This window comes from Eumetopias jubatus, unplaced genomic scaffold (genome assembly GCF_037043125.1).
Source record: "Eumetopias jubatus isolate StellerSeaLion01/CBP00866 unplaced genomic scaffold, mEumJub1_p1.0 scaffold_7, whole genome shotgun sequence".
Classification (NCBI taxonomy): domain Eukaryota; kingdom Metazoa; phylum Chordata; class Mammalia; order Carnivora; family Otariidae; genus Eumetopias; species Eumetopias jubatus.
The window spans coordinates 114,248,648-114,266,595 of record NW_028274813.1 but is presented as its reverse complement, the minus strand read 5'-3'; the positions used below and the strand labels follow the sequence as shown (position 1 = coordinate 114,266,595).

General features: G+C 46.1%; 1 protein-coding gene across 2 annotated transcripts in view; it reads left to right on the top strand.

Moving 5' to 3' along the window:
• PTPN9 (protein tyrosine phosphatase non-receptor type 9) overlaps window positions 1-17,948 on the top strand; it is a 96,535-nt gene that overhangs the window by 7,352 nt on the left and 71,235 nt on the right. The window contains exon 1 of one of the 2 annotated variants that reach the window (XM_028100489.2): window positions 11,894-12,030. The exons of the other annotated variant lie outside the window; for it this stretch is intronic. Coding sequence (XP_027956290.1) covers window positions 11,968-12,030 — 63 coding nt within the window. The 5' untranslated portion in view covers window positions 11,894-11,967. Of the gene's footprint in view, window positions 1-11,893; window positions 12,031-17,948 lie in introns of those variants that run through there. 2 annotated transcript variants of the gene reach the window in all.

Below are 17,948 nucleotides of genomic sequence, written 5' to 3'. Positions count from 1 at the left end.
AATCACTGAATAGCATGTCCTCTGGTCATATTTCTTGTGAATTGTAAAACCACCTCCTGCCACCTGTTTCAAAGATGGCTGTGTAAATAAGTTGTTGTGATTGGATATTAGTTTTCTGGCCACCCTTCTGAATAGCGACCAGTTTCTTTTTTTGTGGAATTATCTCTTCCTTATGCAGTGTGATCTGATGGGACTGTATCTGGGGGAACTGCGCTCCTTTAGCCAAACATCAGGCTCATGACTCAAGATGGACCAATCGCCTGCTCCTTACCAGGAATCTGTATCCTGAGCAGAGGAACAAAGAAAGTGAATCCGTTGGAATCCATTTATTTTGCTCTCGGAAAGGTAGGGAGTGTTGCTTGTTCTTGCTATTAAACCAACGAGCACCCAGTAAATTCAGTCTTGCTTAAATTAGCCAGAGCTGATTTCTGGGCTTGCAACCAAAGAATCCTAGCTGATACTATTGGCCGTGGCCTATCCTGCTTGCCTTGGCTAGAGGGCCAGCTTGGCATGAGTTAACTGAGGACTACTAGTTGAGATCACCTATTTCATCTCAAGTGCCATTGGAACCCACACACCTGGAAAAGAGTAGGCTTTTCAAACAGTTGATACAAAGTAAGCAGTCCTGGTTGTTTTACTGTTAACTCAGAAATCCATGCTAGGTTCTTTTTTTTTTTTTTTTAAGATTTTTTTTTATTTATTTATTTTGAGAGAGAGAGAATGAGAGACAGAGAGCACAAGAGGGAAGAGGGTCAGAGGGAGAAGCAGATTCCCCGCCGGGCAGGGAGCCCGATGCGGGACTCGATCCCAGGACTCCAGGATCATGACCTGAGCCGAAGGCAGTCGCTTAACCAACTGAGCCACCCAGGCGCCCTCCATGCTAGGTTCTAATGCCTGCATCAAAGAGTTGGTGTCATCCTAATTCACTTGTGTTTGATATTAGTTTGTCTATAATCACTGTTTTTTTTCTTTTAAAGATTTTATTTATTTATTTGACAGAGAGAGAGCGAGAGAGGGAACACAAGCAGGGGGAGTGAGAGAGGGAGAAGCAGGCTTCCCGCTGAGCAGGGAGCCCGATGCAGGGCTTGATCCCAGGACCCTGGGATCATGACCTGAGCCGAAGGCAGACGCTTAACGACTGAGCCACCCAGGCGCCCACTGTTTTTTCACTAGTTCACTTCACACTTACTTGTGTCAGAAATCTGACTTCTGTTCCTACCACTTTTGGGTGCTCTCATCAAGGGACTGGTGTTCTCCTCTTTTCCAAATGTAAGGGACATTTCCCAGCCTTTCTCTTTCCTAGCTTCAGCTGCTGTATATGTGCTGATGCCTTCCCTACGCTCTAGCCTGGTCTATATATCTCACTCCTTACCAGTCAATCTCCCAGTCACTTCAAACTTGGCACATCCCAAACTGAACTCATTATCTCTCCCCCACAGTCCCTTTCAATCATGCTCTCTTCCGGCGATCCTTGTCTTTGTTAATAGCATTTAGTCACCCCAGCTAGGAACCTAGCTATTATTCTGATGATTCCTGTCCATTCCTTACCTTTCACAGCTAGTAGTCACCCAATCCTTTAAACTCCACCTTTCTCTTCTTCATTTCCTCTATGACCTAAAGCCTTAATTCAAGTCTTCATCATCCTGGAGTACTGCCAGAGTTTCTTACCTAGTTTCCGTGCCACTAATCCTCCCCCCGCTGCCATCCACTCCTGCCATAACTGGCAGAGTGATCCTTCCTAAAAATGCGTTGCTTCAAGGATTTCCCATTGCCTACAAGCTTCTCAGCCTGCCGTGCAAGTTTCTTCATGACCTGGCCTTAGCATATCTGTCCAGCCTCATAAATTACCTTCCTTCCTTTGCTGCCTCCTCTCCCGTGATGCTGCTTTACAGTTCCTTGTACAAAAACATGTGTTTCATACCACATCCTCCCACCCCCACCACCATGTCCCTCTTCACTCAGACTTCATTCATCTGGTAAATGTATCTACTCATCTTTGGAAAACTCCATTCAACAGATACCTGGTTGAACCTTTACCTCTGCAGGTAGAATTAGCCATTCTCATGTTTGTGCCCTCCCCATCCCACTGCATATATCTCTCTCTCCCAAATTTAGGGATAGTCCTCAAGACCACACTTAGGTTTGATAATTCACCAGAAGAACTCACTTAAAGCTGTTATATTCATAGATAGAGTTTGTCACAGTGTTAGGAAACAGAGTAGTCAGCAGAGGGAAGAAATGCATGGGGCAGAGTCCTGAAAATCCCAAATGTGAATCTTCCAGTTTTCCTCTCCCAGTAGAATCATGAATAGCATTAACTTCCCTGGGACCTGTGTATGATAGTACTCAGGGAGTACTGCCAACCAGAGAATTTCACCTGAGCCTTGGTGTCCCAAGTTTTTATTGGAACTTGGTCATTTGGACCTGGTTGGCTGACCTCAGTCTCCAGACTCTCCAGAGGTCTAGCTGATAACACAGGATCCAAAGTCCTCCTTTCCCCCAGTCACATTGCTAGGCTATCTGGTGTGGCCAAAGACCCCTAGGCAAACAAACTTTCTTAGGACATTTCAAAGGCTTAGAGGTTATTTCCTAGGAGCCAAGGGCAAAGGCCAACTTCCCTTTGAGCAAGATTAAATTCCTTACTACACACTCCATTAGATTGCAAGCTTTTTTTTTCAAAGATTTTTATTTATTCATTTGACAGAGAGAGGGAGAGCGTGTGTGCACAAGTAGTCAGAGCAGTAGGCAGAGGGAGAGGGAGAAGCAGCCTCCCGGCTGAGGAGAGAGCCCAACTCGGAGCTCGATCCCAAGACCCCAGGAACATGATCTGAGCCAAAGGCAGTTCTGCTTAACCGACTGAGCCACCCAGGCGCCCCTAGATTGCAAACTCTTTCAGGTCAGAGACCTGGTCTTATTCATCTTTAGCTCCCCAATGCCTGGCATTTATTAAAATGTTGGTTGGGTGGGGCCGCCTGGGTGGCTTAGTCATTAAGCATCTGCCTTCAGCTCAGGTCATGATCCCAGGGTCCTGGGATGGAGCCCCACATTGGGCTCCCTGCTCCGCAGGAAGCCTGCTTCTCCGTCTCCCACTCCGCCTGCCTGTGTTCCCTTTCTCGCTGTGTCTCTCTCTGTCAAATAAATAAAATAAAAAATCTTTAAGGGGCGCCTGGGTGGCTCAGTCGTTAAGCGTCTGCCTTCGGCTCAGGTCATGATCCCAGGGTCCTGGGATCGAGCCCCACATTGGGCAACCTGCTCGGTGGGAAGCCTGCTTCTCCCTCTCCCACTCCCCCTGCTTGTGTTCCCTCTCTCGCTGTGTCTCTCTCTGTCAAATAAATTTAAAAAATCTTAAAAAAAATCTTTAAAAAAATGTTGCTTGGGTGAATGAGATGATGAGCTGGAATGAGAAGGCAGTCTGAGGGACGGTCCCTCTTCTCTTCTGCACAGAGCAGTGACCCTGGAGAGGAGGCTGAGTGGAAGTCTGTGGTGGGCTGCTAATGGGTGGATGGATATGCTGCAGAGTTCTAAAAACAAGAACTATATTTAGTTCTCCGAATGTGCTTAAAAGGACAACCTAAAAACTTCTCATACATTGGAGGAGGGAAAGAAATGATCTTCATAGCTACAGATTTCCTCTCTAGTAAGGAAGTGAGCAAAAACCTCACAATACATATTTTTAAGCAGATATGGCCTTTTGTTTTATGCATTCTGCTATGTAGGGCAGGAAAAGTGGACAAAAGCCTGGAGATCTTGGCAAGAGTATGACTGCTTGTTTTGGTAAGATGGGCTGATTTCTGAGTTTCTATCCTGTCTGAGGATTCTGTGATTATACCCAGTGCTTATGTCAAAAAAGAAGAAAATTTATTTTTTTTAAAGATTTTATTTATTTATTTTAGAGAGAGTGCATGTGCGTACAGGGGGCAAGGGCAGAGGGAGAGGGAGAAAGAGTCTTTTTTTTTTTTTAAGATTTATTTTTATTTTGAGAGAGTGAGAATGAGAGAGAGAGAGAGAGCACATGAGAGGGGGGAGGGCCAGAGGGAGAAGCAGGTTCCCCGCTGAGCAGGAAGCCTGATGCGGGACTCAATCCTGGGACTCCAGGATCATGATCTGAGCCGAAGGCAGTCGCTTAACCAACTGAGCCACCCAGGCGCCCGAGAAAGAGTCTTAAGTAGACCCTGCACTGAGCATGGAGCCCGTAGATCTCACGAACTTGAGATCACAACCCGAGCTGAAACCAAGAGTCTGACGCTTAACGGACTGCGCCACCCAGGCACCTGGAGAACCAAATTAATTTAAAATTTTTGTTTCCGGGGCGCCTGGGTGGCTCAGTCCTTGAGTGTCTGCCTTGGGCTCAGATCGTGGTCCTGGGGTCCTGGGATCGAGCCCCACATCGGGCTCCCAGCTCGGCGGGGAGCCTGCTTCTCCCTCTCCCACTCCCCCTGCTTGTGTTCCCTCTCTCGCTGTGTATCTCTCTGTCGAATGAATAAATAAAATCTTAAAATAAAATAAAATAAAATAAAATTTTTGTTTCCCCACCAAGTCCTGAGAGGTTTGGTCTTGGGTGTTGCTTTGATTGTGACTCACCCTCTACGCCCCTCCCCAGTGGGTTTACTGCAAGGCAGAGGCAAGAGGAGGGGCCTGGGGGAGCTGGAGGTTGGCCGTAGTGAAGATGAATCAAGAGTGGCCTCAGGCAGGAAATGACTGAGGGAAGAGACAGAGTCCCTAATCTAGGATGTGTGCCTTTGTTTCTCACATCCATTCCCAGTGATAGTGATTATTTTGAAAAGTGGATTTTTGTGTCTGTTTTGAGGAGGTAGAAAAGTGGCCAGAGACAACCTGGGAAACTGGGGGGTAGGCCTCACTATGGGGCCCAGCCCAGAGGCATTCTCCTCATCCTCAGAGACAGTATGGAACCAGAAGAGACAAAATTTGAAACCTATAGAGTTCTTCTGGCCAAGTGTTGGCACAGACCACTAGCATTTGTAGCAAGCTCCTTTCCAGCTGGCTGGAGGTCCCTTCAAGCCTCTCCCTCTGCTTTTGCCCTGCAGGTTTTCTCCTCTGTCAAACTGGGGAAATAAAAGGTGGAACTCCAGTCTGTCAGTTCTGCTTCTTGCTGGCAACGTTAACAAAAGCTTTTGTAAGGGAGGAAGTTGAAACTGGTTCAGACAAGGTTCTGTCTATTTGTGGACTTAACTTATCCCTTCTGTTCTGGACTCCTGTTAACACAGATAAGTCAAAGTGAGTGAAAGCAGTGTAACTCAGATGGTACCTCCCTCTTACACTGAATGTTTTTTTACAAGCAACGAAGTATCCAGGGTAACCAAACCAGTTTGGTATTCTTTGATAAAAATTGGACCTCGTTGGCTGGGAAAGGACAGATCCATTCTTTCAGCAAACATTGAGCACCACCTGCTGTGTACAGTGTATCGCACTAGGTTCTGAAGAGAGAGGAGTGACTAAGACATGTTCCCTACCCCCAAGGAGCTCATGGTCTAGTGGGAGAAATGGGCAAGGAAGCAAATAATTGTCCTCAGAGTGTTAGGTAAACTGCAGACACAGGTGTCAGATACAAAAGTAACATAGAATAGTGTCTGATTAGCTTGTGATTTAGGAGTGGTGCATAGGATGTCAGATGAGAAAATTGAATGTGGAAAGAGACAGCTCATGTTCTAGTTTAAAAAGAAGACAGAAGCAAAACAGTCAAGAACAGCAATAGGGAAGGATGGTCCCTGGAGCATTTTGGGTAATGGGGGAATGTAATCTACATGGGATAGGGTTTTTCACCTTCCTTGCAAGGCACACCTTCCGCCATTCTAGTGGTGATAGATTTAGCCTATGAGTAAATAAGAAAAAAAGTCCCCCCTAGACATCGGTTAGCAGTATGATCTTATTTAGCCTGTATCTGTTTGCCTTTTAGAAAAAAGGCAGTAAGAATTTGGGGGGGAATCTTTTATAGCCAAAGCATGTGTGTATAACACAACATATCTTTTCCATAGGCAGTAGACATTTTGGAGCAATGTTTGAGAGGAGCTTTGGATTTTATTTTATTTTGTTTTAAGATTTTATTTATTTATTTGACAGAGAGAGAGAGAGAGAGGCAGTGGGAGAGGGAGAAGCAGACTCCCCGCTGAGCAGGGAGCCCAATATGGGGCTTGATCACAGGACCGTGGGATCAGGGCCTGAGCCAAAGGCAGATAATTAACTGGCTGAGCCACCCGGGCACCACATGAGCTTTGGATTTTATTTTATTTTATTTATTTTTATTTTTTTATTTTTTATTTATTTTTTTAAAGATTTTATTTATTTGACAGAGAGAGACAGTGAGAGAGGGAACACAAGCAGGGGGAGTGGGAGAGGGAGAAGCAGGCTTTCCTCTGAGCAGAGAGTCCAATGCGGGGCTCGATCCCAGGACCCTGGGATCATGACCTGAGCCGAAGGCAGACGCTTAACAACTGAGCCACCCAGGTGCCCCAAGCTTTGGATTTTAGAAGTAAAGGTGTTTTGGGGGAAAGTGTTGTAAAATTCCAATCACAGTTTTGGAAATATCTCTTTTCCAAACAAATATACCTGAGCAAGTATAAGAAAGGCAGGAGAAAATGGCAAGCTAGAGGTCTCAGAGTTAAGGTGGCTATCTTTTTAAGTTTTATTTCATTTATTTATTTTTGTAAGGTGGCTGTCTTCACTGATTCAGTCATTTAACACATTTATGAAGGGCCTGCCTACTGGGTACTAGGCTCTAGAGTCTGAGGGGCCAGGGGCCAACAAGACAGAGGTGGTTCCGGCCCTCCTGGAGCTTATAGTCTAGTAGTACAGGCAGAGACTAGGCTGATGGACATGGAAACAAGAGCACAGTTAGAAACTGTGATCGGCTCTCTGATAAAAAAAATAATAAGAGGGAGAGAGAGGGCAACAGGGCGTCTAATTCAGTTTAGGGAGTAGCCAAGGAAGATCTTGCTAAGGAAGTGACTTTTGAGCTGAGACCTTAAGGATGAGTCACATTTGTCTGGTGAAGAAGGTGGGAGGAAGCGGAGGAAAAGCTTTCTAGACAGAGACCTGAAACCTTTGCTTTAAAAGCAAAAGACAAAAGTGCAATTCATAACACACCTCCCCCCAAGGTTCCCTCTTTGTCATGTATTTTCTACTTTCAGATTTCAGTTCATGTTAATTTAATAAAAATGTGATTTGGGGGGGTGCCCGATTAGGTCAGTCATTGGAGCGTCTGCCTTCGGCTCTGGTCATGATCCTGGGGTCCTGGGATTGAGCCCCATATTGGGCTCCTTCCTCGGCGGGGAGCCTGCTTCTCCCTCTCCCTCTGGCCTGCCGTGCTCTCTCTCTCTCTCTCTCTCTCTCTCTCTCTCTCGGTGTCAAATGGATAAATAAAATCTTAAAAAAAATTTTCATTTTGTCTGTCACCTACACTCCCCCAACCCTACCCTCACCTACCTCCCAAGGCCCTGTAGCCAAGCATTAAAAAATCTGAGGAGGCTATGTAAATACATGTGGATCTACCTTGATGTTTTTTTTTAAATGAGGATAATTTCAGCTATCTCATACTGAGATGGTGAGATTAGATGAATGAAAGTCATGAGAACAGTGCCTGGCACATGATAGGGACATAATGAATAAATACGAACTTATTTCAGTGTATATGTGTACTATAGTATATTTATTGAGTTTTCTACTGATGGGCCATTATATTGTTTCCAGTCTTTTGCTATTAGAAACCATTTGGCCTCTCTAAGATTTAACTGAGCAGGATGACAGTAGCATACTTGATTTTGTTGGTTCAAGCCTGTGGTTAAAGGCAAGACTTTGTACTCTGGTTCTCCTGAGATGACCACTCAGAGCAAATCCAGCCAGCTCCCTTGCACTTAGTTTTGTTACCCATGTGTCTGCTCAGAAACTTCCGAACGTTGTCCTCTTAGGACTGTGATATGCAAGCAGTTCTGGAGAACTGTTCCCTTACACACCCACACGCCCACACACACAGCTGTGCCTCCAAAAACACTGCTGAGTTCTCTTTCCTAGCTCGCTCTGTGAAACCTTTCCCTTTATTAACTCTCTTCACCAGATCACTGTACTAGGAGTTTGAATGCCTGGATCCAAGTTCTAGCTCAATACTAATCAATTAGCTGTGAATCTGGACAAATCACTGACCCCTGGTGTCCTGAGGATCACTAGGCAAAACCTCTCCTGTGTCCACTCAGTGGTGTGTACTGCTCAGGTCCTGCCATTTCCTACTCCAGCTTCATCCTTTTTTTTTTTTTTAAAGATTTTATTTATTTATTTGAAAGAGAGAGAGAGCACAAGCGGGGGTGGAGTATAGGAGAGGGAGAAGTGGTGCTCCCTCCTGGGACCCGGGATCACGACCTGAGCCGAAGGCAGACGCTTAACCGACTGAGCCACCCAGGCGCCCCACTCCAGCTTAGTCCTAGAGCCATTTGTCTGCTCTGGGAGAAAAACTATATTTAAGTTATTATTAAAATTTTGGGGGAAAGGTTATATATCCACATGCAAAATTTAAACACAGACACACTATGCCATTAGAAGCCAAAATAGTGGTTAGTCTTGAGGAGAGTAGGGACTAGGAGGGGACATAGGGGGACATTGGCAAGTCGGGAATGTTCTCTTTCTTGATCTGTGTGCTGGTTACATGGGTGAAAAGTCATCATGTTGTATACTTACATTTTCTCCTTTCTGTATGCATATTATACTTCAATAAAAAGGTTTTTTTTTGAAGATTTTATTTATTTATTCATGAGAGACACAGAGAGAGAGAGAGAGAGAGAGGCAGAGGGAGAAGCAGGCTCCCAAGGAGCAGGGAGCCCGATGTGGGACTCGATCCCAGGACCCTGGGATCATGACCTGAGCCGAAGGCAGACGCTCAACCATCTGAGCCACCCAGGCACCCACTTCAATAAAAAGTTAAAAAAAAAAACCAACCAAACAATTTAAAATGTACAAAAGACCATATAGGGAAAAGTCTCTCTCCCTTCTTTCCCCTCTTGAAAGATGCAGTGACCTTTCTTGTGTATCCTGCCAAACCTTTTCTATCTATAAGTAAGTTTATATGTTCTTTTTTTCCCTTTGTACAAATGACATCATTATGTACACTATTTGAGTCTTGCTGTTTCCACTTTACAATATAACTCAAGGATCATTCCATATCCTTACATGTGGAAGAGACCATGTCTTTTTTTTTTTTTTTTAAAGATTTTATTTATTTAATTGACAGAGAGAGACAGAGAGAGAGGGAACACAAGCAGGGGGAGTGGGAGAGGGAGAAGCAGGCCTCCCGCCGAGCAGGGAGCCCAATGCGGGGCTCGATCCCAGGACCCTGGGACCATGACCGGAGCTGAAGGCAGTTGCTTAACCAACTGAGCCACCCAGGCGCCCCGAGACCATGTCTTCTTCATTGTAGTAACCCCAGTGGATAGCCCAGTGCATGGCATAAAAATATACTTGTTTAATAAATAGACTGTCATCCAGAGGAGTATCTGGTTGCAATACTGAAACTGTAACTCTTATATGGGATGATGACTTACCTGAGATAGAAACAGATCCAAGTACCAGGGGTTACTTGTTTTATTCATAGCAAATTATGCCCAGAGACTGAGATTATCTTTGCCAATAATTTAACACAGGTTCACTGCAGGAATTATAACTTATAATATTTCACAAGCCAGTAGCATACAGGATAATGTCTCTTAATAAGTCAATAAAGAAATAACATACTCTAAACCAATGATAGATTAATTACACCGTTGTTTCAGGCAAAGTGACAATGAAAGAAATAAAGTCCAAATTTAGATGATGTGTACATTTCTACCAGTTGGTTCTTGGTAGAGTCAGCCCTTCCAAATAAAAGTGAGCTATCAGCTGCCAGGTTTGGTCCCTCTCTGCTTGGGGCATGTGGCTAGCAGGCTACAGCACCAGTGTTGGCAGGCAGAGTGGGCTGCTCCGAAGGTTATCACTCCAGGAATATTTACAAGTCTTGTGCCATTGTCTACAAGGAGTAGCCTGGCCACCGCTGGAACAGATATCCCTTCTCTTCCTCAAACTGCTGTACAGCTTAACACCACTGCTAACCATGAGTAGCCTGGCCACAGTAGGAACAAAGTGTCTCAAGATCTTTGGAGAGCCATTAAGGTCAGTGAATAGCCTTGCCCAAACTGAACACTCTAGGGTTACTGGTCAAACCTCCTGGTTTTTAAAGTTTAAAAGTCCATCATATGATGGACACCACTGCTGTTACTATGGTGTCAGTGATGTAATGGTCCTCTCCATTCAGGGTGCAAGAGTTCGATAAGAAAGTCCTAATACCCAACTTCAAAAGAATTTCATCAAAACAAATTCAAACCACAAATAACTTTGTCCAAAACAAGCTTTCAAAACATAGATTTGAAATCGTGACAAGTCAGTGCACAATACTTTTCTAACCAAGGGCAACCTGAAGTTCCTATTGCAATGATGCAAAAATGAGGTGAAGTCAGAGGTTGCTTCTGAAGTCCTAGAAGGAGCACCAGAAGCCAGAGCACCTTCCTCAGTTGTCTGCAGATCTCTCCCTTGGGTCTCTCTCCTAGCTCTCCAGGGCTTCAGCCCTTGGGACTACCTGTTGCTTGTTAGCTGGATCCCTTTTGGAATATTTCTTTTTGGTCTGAAATGATGCAACAACAACACAGCAGACCAGCCCTGCCTTCCCTGTGCTTCTCAAACTGACTCCAAGACTGTATCCTGTAACACCCCCAAGCTCTTTGCTGTGATTGCCAGAGTGAAAATCCAAGGTTTGCAAAGGTTGCGTGATTCCTGAATGAAGTTTGAAATCGGGTGCTGTTCTTGTGAGGTACTAAAATCAGCTGTACCGGCGAGGGATTACAGGATACCGCCGGCAAAGAGAACGAGAGCGCGCGCGCGCCTCGATGAGCAGGGTCTGTTCCCTCACCAGACATCCTGGAACTCGCAGGCAACATTTCCAGGGTCTTCCAGTCACAAGTGACATGGAGCTAGACGAGGATGGTGGGCCCCTCACACGTCGGGGGTAGCAGCTAATAACTCCGGCGAGGTGCCCGTCAGCAGCTCGTTTTCAAACGAATGTATTCTCTTCCTCCTCCACGGAGCTGAACCGTAAAACTCACGCCCCTTTCTCCCTCGTTCTTCGTCCCCGCACCCCGCGGCGACGCCGAAGCCCCTCCCCGCGCGGGTCCCTCCGGTCTCCCCTCCCCCTCCCCCTGCTTCCCCCGCCCGGGCTCCTCTCTGTCTCCCCCTCCCGGACAGCGTCCGCGCGCGGCCGGCTCTCTCCGCCGCCTGTTTGTGAATGAGGCGCTCGGTTTCTCAATGGAGCCGCGGGGGGCTCGGGCGGACGCAGCGCGGCCGCAGCGCTGGCCCTGAGCCCGGAGGGGGGCGCCTCTTCCTCGCTCCCTCTCCCCGTCCCTCCCTCTCTCCGCCGCGGCTTTTGAGGAACGGGGCTGAGAGGCCGCTGCGCAGGTCGCCGGGGCCCCGAGGACGACTCCTCACGCTCTGGAGGAGCAGGAGCGCGGCGGGGGAAGGCAGGACGCCGAGGAGGCCAGCGGCCTTCGGGAAATTTCCGCCGCGACCCTCCGCTCTGGGCGTAGAAAGTTCTTGAGTTCCTATTTCCTTTTTAAATCCCGCTCGACTATTAGCTCCTCGTCGGCACTTTGGTTCGGTTTTGTTTTTTTTTTTCCGGGAGAGGAGGGGGAGTGCGGGGAAAGGAACGAAGAAAATAAAAAAGGATTTCCGCTCCGAAGAGAGCGACAGTTGTGAGAGCTTTTCCTTCAGGAGACAGAAGCGGCGTTCGCGGCCGCCGCGGCCGCCCGGCCCCGCCGGCCCCACCATGCGCGAGCCGGCCTCGCGCTGCTGAGGCGCGGAGACGCGGAAGCGGCGGCCGGCGGCACCCGGCTCCCCGCGCTCCCAGGCGCGTTCGGTCGGCCGGGCGGCGGCGGCGGCGGCGGGATGGAGCCCGCGACCGCGCCCCAGCCCGACATGGCGCCGGAGCTGACCCCGGAGGAGGAGCAGGTAAGCGGGCCCCTGGCCGCGGCGGTGGGTGTGTCCGGACCCCCGAGGCCTAGGCCGGCCCTCTGCCCGCCGAGGCGGCGCGCTCCACGGCCCCCGGTGCCCCTTCCCCCGGCGACCGCGCCCCAGGCCGTCAGTCCCCGACCCGGCGGACGCCGCTGGACGCGGCTCCCGGCCACCTCTGTTCTTGAGGCTTGCGGGCCTCACATCGCCCCCTCCCCCCGTTTCGATGGTAATGAAAGTTCCTCGGACCGGGGGGGGGCCTCCCTGTCCCTCTGACCACCCCCAACCGGTAGGTTTGCTGAACACCTACTTGTCCTCTGGCCCCTCCACCCCTATAAATGTTCAGCTTTTTTACTTGAGGGTTTGTGGTTTTTTTAAGGACAGGCAAAGCCCCAGTTTGGGGGGAGGGCCCTTGCGGGTACCATCCCCCCTCCGGAGGAGAGTGGTGGTAGGCACTGGGTACATAGATGCCCTAGATTTGGCTGTGGCAGGCCTACTTAGGCAGATTCTGGAAGATCCAGGCCCTTTCATGTTCCCGAAGTCCCTGGCCTGGACCGCCCTATTCAGCTCTCTCAGACTGGGCGCATCCCTTCACCCCCAGTTCCCTGCCCCCCATCTCATCTCGCTGTCTCCATCTTTCTGGAGTCTACATTGAGCTCCATTGTCCCTTAAAGCTTATGACCTTCAGTTCCCTGAAGGAAGTGGTTTGCGGTGTCATTCTGGGGGTTTGGGTAAGGGAAAAGCCCAGGGGCGTTGTAACTTTCCCTCCCCCACCTTCCTTCTGGGGAGACACGGACAGCTCCTTCAGGGGAAGATCGGAAAGTCTGCAGGCTGAGATTGGGAACCCTAAAGCCTTTTCGCTGTCTCTTCCTTGGCACTGCCCATCCCCAGCCTTGGCTATGCTCAAATATAGCCATAGTCTGATTTCATATTAAAACAACAACAACAAAAACCCCGAAATAAAAAAGATGAACCATACTGGTAACTCATTTCAAGCTTTTCAGCCCTTATTCGTAAGGACCACTTTTGGTAGCACAGTCTCTAGGTTGGAGACAGTCTGGTTTTACAAACTAATTTTTAAAAAGCTCTTGACTTTTCTCCTCATTTGTGGAGATGACATTTTTCACATTTGGCCTCAGACCACTGTCTTGCCTTTTCACGCCTTGAGATAAAATCAGCATGGGAGAAAAAAAGAATTCTGCTCTGTACAAGCAGTGGTAACATCCTGGTAATTGCAGTTGAGTGTTAATAAAATGCTTGTCAGGGCCTAGTGCAAGCAGGTGGCCAAGGAGCCCCTCTCGTTTCAGAATTAGGGAAATACTTCAGTACTATGGTGTGATGTTTTAGATTGATTTTATTTTATTTTTTTTAAACTTATTTATTTATTCATGAGAGAGAGAGAGGCAGAGGGAGAAGCAGGCTCCCAAGGAGCAGGGAGCCTGATGTGGGACTCGATCCCAGGACCCTGGGATCATGAACTGAGCTGAAGGCAGACGCTTAAACATCTGAGCCACCCAGGCGCTCCTAGATTGATTTTAAAGAGGCAACACTTGTTCAGTTCTTTTCCTTGGATTAGTTAGAGTTTCTATGTTTCTAATACTTCAAGGCATTAGTATTCCACTATGAAAGTGGCACTAGGGTGCACATTAAAAAAAATTAAAACTAAGGAAAGTAAATATTTAAGTATTGAAGTATTGATAAAGTCGGTGCTTTACTCTGCATAGAATATATACATATACCAGTGTGTTTAGTAAAAATCTTTTACAGTGAATAACGTGATGGGCATTAACAAGAACTGGATGGGAACAGTAAAATACATATTAAGATCAACAAGGAATGTGGGGTTTTTAAACCTACAAAATGTCACATTTTCTACAGGCATTTCAAAATGTTGAAACAAAAATAGCATAATTCCAATAGTAATGCCTGATAAAATGTCATATTTTAGTTTAATATCACATAAGAGCACTCTTTACTGTTAAGCTTTATTTAAAATGTTTACCTTAAGCAGCAGCAAATTCGTTAGTCTTATCTAAGTAGTCATCATGGGAAATGACACATTCATTCCATAATGCTGCCCCATTGCTCAAACCAGTTTTAGAACTCATTTGGAGTTGATTTCAAAGCTTATGGCAGAATCTTTGAAATATCTTCAGTGTTGGAAGCATTTTGCACTTTTGAGAGTCAATTTGATTTTCAGAAATAGCAAAAAGTCTTTTGGAACCCTATATCATAAGTAAAGTAGCATATCCCGCTGGGTTAACACAGGTTCAGGCAAAAGTAAAATGCATTTATGCTTTTTGGTCCTTTTGAGGGTAAGTAACCAACTACCTTAAAGATGTTCTGGAGCAGATCTCTCCTGAATATAGATATCCTTCTGTACAGTCATGTGAATCAGAAACCCAGAAGTTTTCTTGGACAGCTTGCTCTCCCTCAGCCCCTGTACACAACACATCATCAGATTTTTCTGAGTATCTCTTGAATTTATCTACTTCTTCCACTACCACCATCACCCTACTCCCCAAGCTGTTGTCATATCTTGACAGAACTTTTGTTTCCCACGTGATCTATTTGCATTCCTTTGCTCTTATTTGAGAAGGCAAAGGCAAATTGCAAATCTAATTGCATCTTCCCTTTAGTCTCTGTCCCTAAAATAAGCATTTATAAAACCCTTCAGTGGCTTTTCACTTCTCTTGGGATATTACAACTCTTGAACATGATCTACAATGCCTCAGCCCCTGTGTGGTCTAGAGCCCTAGCTAATTCTCACACCTCATCTTTCCTCCCAACACCCTGGCCCTTTGGTCCCCTATTCTTGCTGTTTTTTCCTGCTACCGGGTCTTTGCACAAACTGCTTTCCCCTGTCTGGAAACAGCCTCAACTGTTAACTCCCTCTTCAGCCTTCAGCTCTTAGCTTTTGCTTCCTCAGGAAGGCCTTCCTTGATCTCCCCAATTAGTTTAGATCTGTGTTACTGGCTCTTAGAGTACCATGTACTGTCCTTTATATCACTTATCACAAGTTTACACTATTTGTGGGATTGCATGACTGGAAGCTCCATGAGGATCAGAACTGTGTCTGCTTTTGCTCACTATCATAACGTACGTTGCCTAGCATAATGGCTGGCAGTTAGTGTATGGACATTCTGGAAATACTTGTGGAACGAAGAGTGGTTCTGTACGTGAATTGTACACAGGGAGCATCATCTCCTTTCAGAGGGGCTTATAAAAATATGGGCATTGTTTATTTTTTTATTTTTTTAATTTAATTTTTTTTTAAGATTTTATTTATTTATTTGACAGAGAGAGACACAGCGAGAGAGGGAACACAAGCAGGGGGAGTGGGAGAGGGAGAAGCAGACTTCCCGCCCAGCAGGGAGCCCGATGTGGGACTCGATCCCAGAACCCTGGGATCATGACCTGAGCCGAAGGCAGATGCTTAATGACTGAGCCACCCAGGTGCCCGGGCATTGTTTATTTTGATATGCTAAGGATATTGTTCATTTTGATATATATGTCTAAAGGTCATCATTATTGCTTCATAGTCTCCTTTCCTATCTAGGCATGTGTTGAACTATTATACCAAATCTTCGTTTTTTTTATTCATTTTTTTAATTTATTTTATTTTATTTTATTTTTTTTTTTATTTTCTTCATTTTTTTAAAAAGATTTTATTTATTTATTTGAGAGAGAGAGCGAGCGAGAGAAGAGAGAGCACAAGCCGGAGGAGGGAGGACCAGAGGGAGAAGGAGAAACAGACTCCCCACTGAGCAGGGAGCCCGATGCAGTGCAGTGCAGGGCTCCATCTCAGGACCCTGGGATCATGACCTGAGCGGAAGGCAGATGCTTAACTGACTGAGCCACCCAGGCGCCCCCCACATCCTTATTTGTAACTTTGATGTTCCTTGCCTTTATTTTCTCAGTTCTCAGTAATTACAGAGCCTACAATTGAGTTACAAGAAAAAGTGTGCTTTGCCTTTAAGGGGCTTACGTGAATAACAACAGGGTAATAACAGTAACTGTTTCCTGAGCTCCTGCTTTGAGTCCAGCTCTGTGCTGGGCATTTCACATACAATTAATCCTCACAAGATTGGAATTATTATCTCATTTTTCAAATAAAAAAACTCAGACTAAGAGAAGGAAGTTGCCCAAGGTCAGTCCCATAGCTAACAAGTGATGGAACCATGATTTCCACTCAGATCTGGGTTATTCTGCCTCCACTGCAAAGGTTCCCTCTATTAGACTACGTAACCTCTCATGAAGCGGTTAGTCAACTTACTAAAATGTCTACATGGACATATACTAGCCAGTTTTGTTGGTTTTGGAATTGATGTGTGTATATTTGGTTTTGATTATGATTCTTAAAATATGGTTTGAAAAATGCACAGAAGAGGGGTGCCTGGGTGGCTCAGTCAGTTAAGCATCTGCCTTCAGTTCCGGTCATGATCTCGGGGTCCTGGGATAGAGCCTGGTGCCTGGCTCCCTGCTCAGCGGGAAGTCTGCTTCTCCCTCTCCCTCTGCCCCTGCTTGTGCTCTCCCTCTCTTGCTCACTCTCAAATAAATAAATAAAATATATTTTTTTAATGCACAGAAGAAAAATTTTGGAAACCTTTATTCAGACCTATGTATTATCAACAGAGACATATCATCTAGTCTATGCAAGAAATTGTGATGAAAGTACTCTGGGGAAAAAATGTGTTCCTTTTTTGTTTTGTTTTGTTTTTAAGATTTTTATTTATTTCAGACAGAGTGAGAGAGTGCATGAGCAGGGGGAGCAGCAGAGGGAGAGGGAGAAGCAGGCTCCCCGCTGAGCAGGGAGCCACATGCAGGGCTCCATCCCAGACCCTGGGATCATGACCTGAGCTGAAGGTAGATGCTTAACTGACTGAGCCACCCAAGTGCCCCCCCCCCAAAATGTGTTCTTTAAGATAGAATTGACAGCTCTCCATTTTGAGATGGTCACAATAAAAATTTAATTTTTTGATATCTTCTTTATCTTTTGTACAAGAGAAATAACTATTCATGGGGCCAAGTATGAAGAATATTATCTCTCCAAACTTTAAAAAGCCAGGTGTTTTGTATCAGGAATGCATTTTTTGTGTTTATGTGTAAATATAAAAGCCTTTCTTAATGGGCTGGCAAAATTGTAAATCTGGCTGTATGAAGGGTAATTTCTGCATATCAGTACTTATCTTCATTTTTTTTTTTAAAGATTTTATTTATTTATTTGACAGAGTGAGACATAGCGAGAGAGAGAGAGAACCCAGGCAGGGGGAGTAGGAGAGGGAGAAGCAGGCTTCCCACGGAGCAGGGAGCCTGATGCGGGGCTCGATCCCAGGACGCTGAGATCATGACCTGAGCGGAAGGCAGACGCTTAACGACTGAGCCACCCAGGCGCCCCAGTACTTATCTTCATTCTTAATGTTGTTTTTTTTTCTTTTCCATGGACCAATCTAAGTTATTTTTTTAAGCCATCTCCTCCCATAAGCAAAGGGATGAAAGATCAGTATATTGGTCATCATTTGATCAAGTAAGGAAGGTGAGCTTAAGATCCCATAGACTTTTCTTTTTTAAAAAAAATTTTATTTATTTATTTGACAGAGAGGGAACACAAGCAGTAGGAGTGGGAGAGGGAAAAGCAGGCTCCCCGCTGAGCAGGGAGCCTGATGCGGGGCTTGATCTCAGGATCCTGGGATCATGACCTGGGCCAAAGGCAAACGTTTAACGACTGAGCCACCCAGGCACCCCAGTCCCACGGTCCCATAGACTTTTTTGGTCCATGTGCAGAGTCATGGTCCAAACCAGTGCTGTGGTCCCCACTGGGTGGTGGTCCAGGTTCTCTTTATTCATCTTCATAGCAGGTTGGAAGTGGATTCACATGAGACTTATGGAATAGAGTATGAGTACCGTCTCCCCGGGGA